This window comes from Petromyzon marinus, chromosome 44 (genome assembly GCF_048934315.1).
Source record: "Petromyzon marinus isolate PM22_M1 ecotype Great Lakes invasive population chromosome 44, UKy_Petmar_22M1.pri1.0, whole genome shotgun sequence".
In the NCBI taxonomy this organism is placed as follows: Eukaryota; Metazoa; Chordata; class Hyperoartia; order Petromyzontiformes; family Petromyzontidae; genus Petromyzon; species Petromyzon marinus.
In genome coordinates this window covers 5082159-5090308 of record NC_133710.1, presented here as the reverse complement: position 1 = coordinate 5090308, position 8150 = coordinate 5082159, and the positions used below count along the sequence as shown (strand labels likewise).

The following is an 8150-nucleotide window of genomic DNA, read 5'->3' as shown; positions in this document are numbered from 1 at the left end:
CCTCAGTGCACCCCCCCCCCCGCGTACACCACGAACGCACCCCGCACGCGACCACGTGGACGCTTTCCCGCGCTTTTTTTTACGGCTTTCGCGCATTTTTTTCGGGCCTCGCGCGCCCCCGCCAATCACGATAGGCCGCGCTCATGCGTGATAGAAAATCCAATCGTGCTTCCGAGGCCGTCGCGTTCTCTACGAGACTCCGCCGCAGCTTTCACTTTGAATTGCATAGCACGGATAAGCTGACTGGAGCGGACCACGTGCTGACGCGGGGCCAATCGTGTGGCGGGATCGGAGGTGGGGGTGGGCGCGCGAGGGTTAACGTCAACGACCCTCGATTCCGATTCCCGCGTATCGATCCGAGGACTTAATTTCCATTTCGATAATCGATTCTCTTTGACACAAACCATTTGGGCAGATAATTGGCTCCCTTCCCCGCCACTCTTCTCCTCCACGCGTCGGGAGAATCGATACGGATTGCCACGGGTTGGAATGCGCTCGCTGGCTAAACCAAAGTCGAGATTTAGGCTTCTAATCCGGGAATCGATTCGCGTGTCGGCCTAGTTGTTTTTGTGTGCGTCGAGGAATCGGTTTGGCCACCACCCGCACAAGTCGAGTACCATGGCGGAGGCGGTCGTTGTCGCCGGCGAGGAGGAGAGGCCCAGGCTGAGTCGCCTCCCGCTCAGCCGCGTCAAGAGCATCATGAAGGCCGACCCCGACGTGGCGCTCGCCGCCCACGAGGCTGTCTTCCTCATCGCCAAGGCCACGGTGTGTGTGTTGTTGTTGTTGCGGTGTGTTGTGTAAACATCGCCACTCGAGGGAGACAAAGGCGGCCGGGCGTGGCGCTACCCACCCCCCCCCCCCCGTCGTGTGCCACAGTGCCGGCCTTCGTAGGTGATGCTACTGTCTCTACAAGCACTGGCCCCAGCAGTCTGTTAAGACTATACGGATGACCTTTGCGTGGTGCACCTAGCCTGGCACGTGCACACGTGTGTGCGTGCGTGTATGGTTCACCTAGCCTGGCACGTGCACACGTGTGTGTGTGTGCGTGTATGATCCATCCTGGGTTTAACCACACTGGATTGTGTGAGGAGCTCACAAATCCTTGAAAGATCTGGGCACGGTCCCATCGGTGAGCTCCTCCGGCGGGCAAGGCAGCGATGGCTGGGTCATGTAGCCCGCATGCCCAGCCACCGCATGCCGAAACAGCTTTTGTTTGGCCGGATTGAGGGGGCTAAGCGGGCGCGGCACGGGCTAGAGAAGAGATGGAGTGATGTGGTACAGGAGGACGTGGAGCTGAGTGGATTTGCCGATGACTGGTACCAGCGGTGTCAAGATCGGCCTCTGTGGAGGAGGCTCGTGAAGGATGCTACTGGGCAGTTGGAGGCAGTCGCCCTCCAACAACAACGGAGGGCGGAGGAGCGACGCTCACAACAACGAGCGGAGCGCCGGGTGGCTAAAGCACAGCAGGTTGGCACAGTAGGGGGCACAGGTGGTGCATCAGCCAGTCATCTCAGACGACCCGTGGCACCTGGGTCTGCCCCGTGGCCTCAAGGTGCACATGGCCTGGCACAAGCGTCGTGGTGACGTCATTGCCACTTAGTGGCGAATGGCGGTTGTGGTTCACCTAGCCTGACACATGTACACGTGTGTGCGTGTGTTGTGGGGTGCACCTAGCCTGGCACATGTACACGTGTGTGCGTGTGTTGTGGGGTGCACCTAGCCTGGCACATTTGCACGTGTGTGTGTGGCGTGTATAGGCGACCCGAGTTCGTTTCCCGATCACGGGCAATATCGTTGACGATTATCTGAACCGGTCCTGGGCCTCCCCTAGGTCGACTCGGCCTCAAATCAGTATCTAGTGCGGTGTGTAGTAAACATCGCCAACTAGGGAGACAAAGGCGGCCGGGGGTGGTGCTGGCCACCCACCCCCTCGTGTGCCGTGCCGGCCTTAATAGGTGTTCGCTAACAACACTTGCCCCAACAGTCTGTTACAGGCTATACGGGGGACCTTTGTCTTTGTGTGCGCGCGCGCGTGGCAGGAGTTGTTCATCGAGGCCATAGCTAAGGACGCCTACGGATTTGCGCTGCAGGGAAAGCGGAAAACCCTGCAGAGGAAGGACCTGGGTGAGGGCACTCACCTCACTCACCAGCTCACCTCACCAAATAAATAAAACTGACAATTCCACCTCCTTCCCATAGACCGTCGCTTTCTTGTTAAATCCCCCGGAAGCCACGTGGCCTTCTGGGGAGGGCGTGATGTCACGCGGCATTGGTCGCTTACCACGAACTCACCACCTCGCTCACGTTAGCCGGCTCACTCGCCTCACCATCCGCACCAGCGTACACAACCTCACTAAGCACAGAAGCTCGCCCTCCTCACCTCGGCTTACTTTGCTCAGACAACCCCGGAACGAATCTCACCCATGCCTTACCAGCTCATCCACTCGCCGATTAAAATCTCCCTCGCTCAGCCCGCCTCACCCAGATGGCCAAATATCAGTTACCGCCTGACCAGCCTCACCTGACCCATAGCGCCGCCTCCCAGCACCAACCTCGCTCACCTCACAACCCCGATCACATCGCCGAGCATCACTAGCCCCACTGAAACCTCGACGACGAGCATCTTGCGTCACGCCGCCACGCTCACCTCAACTCACCTTTGTTCTTTTTTTTTTGCCCAATGGAAATACATTACCTGGAAAAAAATCTCCCTCGCGATGAGGGATTGGTCACCCGTGTGGCCATCGATGACACCGTAAATCCCCCCCCCCCGAAAATTACCGGCCCCCCCTCCCCCCCACGTGCCCTCATCCCCCCCCCCCCAACTCCCAGAGAAGGGATCAGCCGAGGTGATACTCAAACCCGCACGCTCCGCTCCTCCCGGGGGTTGTTGATGGATCCGGCGTCGCCCGGCTCTGCGCGCCCCTGCCATTGTCTCTCCCCTCCGCGTGGACGCGATGTGCCACCAGGCCGGTCTCTCGGTGGTGGTGATGTTAACTACCTCGCCTGGTATGCACGAGGTCATGGGTTCGATGCCGGACCCTGACGGCTGTTGTATGTTTGGGGTTTGCATGTTCTCTCCGTAGTCACGTGGATTTTTATCCAGGTCCTCCAGTTTTTCCCACCACATTTAGAAACACGCGTTTAAGAGTATTTGGCTGCTATAAATGTCCACGTGCTAAGCCACTTTGTTAAGCTGTCATTTGTGGCCAGGTTGCTTCTGAAAAAAAGCTCTATAGCTCAGTGGGACTTACCCGGTAAAATATTTTTGTTTTACCTTACTACCCCGTCACCTCCCTTATGCTGGGTGGAGAGAAGTCCAGGGAACTCTAGCCAGACGCATCACGGCCAAAAGTGACAATGGCGGCCGACGGTTAAGACTAATAATGAAGCGGCCGCCAAGGAACGGCACCCGTCCGTGAGGAGGGACCACCGTGGAGGAGATGGAGCGAGGTGCCGGGTCGATCGTAGGATCGTGACAGGTGGCGGTGGCTTGGAGAGTAAACTAAACTGTAAAACTGTTTTTACTGTAGCTCTTTTTCGGAAGTGACCTGGCTATCACAAATGATAGCTCGCGTGGAAATGTATAGCAGCCAAATACGAAGCGCGTGTTGCTTCTAAATGTTGAGGGAAAAACCCGCGGACCCGGAGGAAAATCAATGCCGCCACGGGGAGACACGAGACGCAAACTCCAAATATACAGCAGGCGTTAGGACGGGGATCGAACCCACGGCCTCCTGCATACCAGACGAGGGATTTAACATCTCACCACCGCCTTCATCTAGCAGTGGATTGATTATGGCTGATGATGATGATGATGATGACCGCTGAGAATACACGTGCGCATGTTTTACGAGCGTGAGTGCGGGGAGGTTGTGTTTGCGCCCCGGCTGCTCTCACTCCCTCCTCCTCGTCTTTTTTTTTTTGTGGTGCCGCTGCTGCTGCTGCCCTCGACGTTCCTGCTGAAGACAACGCGGTGGACGCAGTGGACGAGTTTGCGTTTCTAGAAGGTGAACAACGACCTCGTTCGCCGCATCTCCACGCTCGCCCGCTCGCCATAGCTCGGGCAAAACACACGCACACGCACAAATACAAAGATCCCCCGTGTAGTCTTAATAGACTGTTGGAGCAAGTGCTGTTAGCGAGCGGCACCTATGAAGGTCAGCACGGCACACGAGGGGGGGTGGGTGGCCAACATCACGCCCGGCCGCCTTTGTCTCCCTAGTGGTGATGTTTACACACCGCACCAGTTATTCATTTGAGGCTCCACACACAGCTCCACGTCTCGCCTAAGATTGTTACGTAGCGCCGACAACCACAGGAGATGGGTCACCACTTGCGTTCGGGGCCACGGGCGGTGGCAGGTGTGGAGGGGGTACTGCGTCTCGCCAGGGCCCCTCTCCCGCGAGTGATGCCCGTCACGCGCAACCCCGCACGGTACAATTTCTAAGCCACGGTCACACCTATACACCGCAATTGATTCGCATGAAGACGTGCGATCGTGTGTCCGTGGCTCGGGCCAGCACCGTGTATTTTGCGGCTAATCAATGGCAGGTTTTGCATTATTTGCAGATGTGTGTTATCCGGGCCGTCCCTGCTTCCCCAGCCATTGCCCCAGATAATTACCAGGAGCTTACAGCTTGCTTTTTATTCATTTCGTAGTTTTCTCGGTGCGCAGGCCCAAAACGTCAACGGCCAGCAACGCGCAGCGCCGCCCTCGCAGTCATCATTTGATAAAAGAGTTGACGGGGTTTCTTGCATCGAGCGAGGTTGTTGTAAGAGCGTTTGGAGAAAAGAGACGATGACTGTTTACAACTCGTGCATCCAGATACCGGTGTTTCGCGTTTTTTTTGTCCGACGCATGCAGTCAGTTCGCGTGACCCCCCCCCACAGCTACTAGCGGCCACTACAATTCCCTCGGTCCGTGCCTTTAACCGCGAACACCACGCGCCGTCTCCATGCCTGGAAGGGCGTTAAAGGTCGCGTGACAAGCGAGCCATCGCGTGCCGGCGCCGCGATGCAAATCTGCCAAAAAGTGCCCGCAGAATGCCACGTAGGGACCAGCTGCCACTGGGTGCGCCCTTCGAACGTTTGAGGCGAGATGCGACGTACCGCCTGTTCTCATCACGCGGTAGTTTAGCTCCTGAAGAATGCCGCGTTATGGAAAAATTGCGTTGTAATAAATAATATAGGGTAAAGCACCGTCCGCGATAACACGTGACAAACGTACGCAGGCTCAACAAAGATTGAGGCGCGTGGGTACCGGCTAGAAGCATCCAGCAGCATCCCGCCTTGTGCGAAGCTACGCCAAGGCAGCCGTACAAACCGCTTATTCCTACGACGTAGCTCTGCTCACTCAATCGCGTTATATCCAATTCTCTTCCGTGTTATAAAAAAAGCGTTAACTATTTACACTCGTCGCGTGATGTGCAATTCGCGTTATGAAAGCTACGCGTTATAGGTGAACGGGCTGTACAGCGCTTTGGGTCGCTATGCCGTTTAAAAAAGCAAAGGCCCATAAATACGTGGCCTTGTTATTGTGGTTATTATCGTCACGTGCCCAGCGGTCATCTCTCTCCCTCCACTTGCACTTTGCCCCCAGGAGCACTGGACTAGCCTCGCCCGGGTCGGAGGTCAACTGTTGCTCACCGGCACCACCGATGAACCGGCTGGTCGCTCGCCCATCGTCCGCAATCAACTCCTGGCGACGGGACTGCTGCTTCGGCGTTTGTAGCCGTCTGTCGAACTGGTCACTTGTTGTCCACCGCTGAGTTGATCAGTCGCTCGAACCAAATCGCTCTCTCGAAATCACAAGTTTCAACCATTTGTTGAATTGGAAATTATTCTTCTCTGTGTGACTGACGCCGCTGTAAAGCAACAGCTGTCATTTTACATCGAGGTCGGTAGTAGCGGAGTGGTGCATTGCCGCTCAGATGATGCCTCCTTGTATATATCTTGTGCGTTTGTGGGTCCCTCTTTGCGAGTATGGTTCTTTATGTGAATTCTATAGATTTATATGAGTCTATGGTGCTCTGTGTGTCTGTGGCTTAGTGGGAATCTGTAGATCTGTGCGAGGCTATGGGTCTCTGTGAGCATGGTTCTGTATGTGAATCTGTAGACCTGAGTCTGTGGGTCTCTTTGTGAGTATGCGTCTCGTGTGAATTTATACATCTTCTGTTGCTGATGTTGATGTCGAGCAACGGCTGTAATTTTATATTGAGGTGGTTGAGCCGGATGATTGCAACAAGAGTGGCAGAGTGGGGTGTCACTGACGATGCCTCCTCCGTATTGCTGGATCGGGCGTTGAGTCTAGGTTATATGCTCCACGGTTCCGTTCCGGGTGACCCCACAATTCTTCGTCCAAGTAAGAACTCGGAGAGACCGGGATGGAGTCTCATTCGCACGAGAGAATGACCTGGGCCACAATGACGAGAAAAACAAAGGACAACAATGAAGCAAATAAACATCGGAGAGCAAAAAACCAACCAATTAGAATTCGGAACAAAAATAGCAGTGGTACAAAAGAAATCGAAAACGGTGGACAAACGTAAATCACTGTTAAATAAAATAGTTTCCTCTAACAATGGTTTGGACAAATACAAATTCATGGTAACAGTTAGCGACACACGCAAACGCATCTAGGATGATTATTGCGCTAATGTGTGAACACAATGAGGGCACCGTTACTTGGCAATCGCGCGCAATTTAATCGTCGCCTGTAACGGCTTTGCCCGCGTCTGGGCGAGTAGTTGCAGCGTGTTGATGACGCAGGAATGTCTGGCCCCGCCCCTTTACAGCATAGCCCCGCCCTCTCGTTAGTCCACCCTCTGCCCGGCCCACACCCGGGATTGCACTGTGGACCAATTGTGTGGATGCGTGTGTAATCAGATGGGCGTGCGTGATTTTTCGAACTTGTTTATTGTCAAGTGTGGAGTTGTGATTATTAAATTGACTTTTACTCTTGATCAGAATGGTGACGTTTGAAATGTTGAATATCTATGCATCGGAAAGCACTTTTCCACTTGAGGTGGGTCAGATGGTTCAAGATGTCATTTCACAAAGCTGGCAACGCTGAGAGTCTGGGTTCGAAACCAGGTGATTAAATCTGCGATTAATCAGGGCTCTTGGTACGCAGTAAGTTGATGGGCTCAACCCAGTCAATAATGACTTACAGAGACACATCGATTTAAAGAGACCCATAGACTTAGACTGGGTTTTGATTAAACAGGGTTGTCAAGTGTTGCATAACAAAAAAACAATGCCATACATTTATTTTGTATTGCACTTTATTTGGCTACATTTCAACTCCTGAGTAATATAAAAAAAAGAATATTGCCTTTACCGTCGTGTTTATGAACATTCCTCTATTGTAGAGTGGGTGAGAAAGTACTGCCCCCTACTGTGCGCACCAGAGATCACGTGAACATGTCTCGGAGGTAGCTCTGCGTTATCCGCTTTCCGCGGGCCGTTCTTTTAGCAACACCAAGGGCTCTTGAGCGGGATTTTTCGTTTCCTATCGCGACGCTGATGACGTGATCGGAATACAAATTTGCGGGGGGTTCGGGAAGACAAATTACCGTGCCGCATGTGTTAAGTTACTCGGACGGAACAATAAATAAACTTATTTAAAATTCAAGCTTGTAACAAAACGTAGCATTCATTACCGACACTGCCTGGTAACAGTAAGACACCCAACCAACTCGTGCCAAGTACGGCGCATCTCGGAAGCGAGGCAGAATTGAGCATGGCTCGTAGTATACTCGAATCGGGTGACCACCGCCATCATCAGGGCTTGCCAGGTGTTGTAGAAGCGACGCTGCGAGGTGTGGCCAGGAGATGGCAGCGGTGCTGAGTGTCTCTCCGGTTTCCTCTCACGGAAGCCGAACTTCGTGTGAGGTGCTGTGGTGCTGCGAGATGTTAACTCCTTCGCCTGGTATCCAGGAGTTCGTGGGTTCGATCCCGACCTTGACGTCTGCTGTATATTTGGAGCTCGCGAAGTCTCTCTCCCCGTGGTCGCGTGGATGTTTCTCAGGTTCGTTGTTTTCCCCCTCATTTAGAAACGTGCGTTTAGAGTATTTGGATGTGATAAATTTCCCCTTGAGAAGCCATTTCATTGGGCTAATAATTGTGGCCAGGTCGCTTCTGAAAAA

The 8150-nt window shown here is 53.9% G+C and overlaps 1 protein-coding gene across 3 annotated transcripts; it reads left to right on the top strand.

Annotated features, from left to right (window-relative positions):
* Positions 1-368: 368 nt before the first annotated feature.
* POLE4 (DNA polymerase epsilon 4, accessory subunit) lies at positions 369-6965 on the top strand. 3 transcript variants are annotated; one of them, XM_076073960.1, is made up of 4 exons: positions 369-765; positions 2040-2124; positions 3969-4010; positions 4663-4829. In XM_076073960.1, exons 1-4 carry the CDS (start codon positions 619-621, stop codon positions 4803-4805), a joined length of 417 nt encoding a protein of 138 aa, XP_075930075.1. In that variant the 5' UTR covers positions 369-618; the 3' UTR covers positions 4806-4829. The 3 variants fall into 3 exon arrangements, with proteins under 3 accessions (XP_075930075.1, XP_075930076.1, XP_032826578.1); XM_076073961.1 differs by having other exon boundaries at positions 383-765; positions 4679-4829; XM_032970687.2 differs by lacking the exon at positions 4663-4829 and adding an exon at positions 5603-6965 and having other exon boundaries at positions 399-765.
* Positions 6966-8150: the final 1185 nt, after the last annotated feature.

What these genes read in the sequence shown, in the direction of transcription:
- POLE4 (XM_076073960.1), top strand. Translation starts at nt 619, where the DNA reads ATGGCGGAGGCGGTCGTTGTCGCCGGCGAGGAGGAGAGGCCCAGGCTG. An exon ending in CCTGCAGAGGAAGGACCTGG is followed by an intron (nt 2,125 to 3,968) that starts GTGAGGGCACTC and finishes TTCCTGCTGAAG; the next exon opens with ACAACGCGGTGGACGCAGTG. An exon ending in CGAGTTTGCGTTTCTAGAAG is followed by an intron (nt 4,011 to 4,662) that starts GTGAACAACGAC and finishes TTCATTTCGTAG; the next exon opens with TTTTCTCGGTGCGCAGGCCC.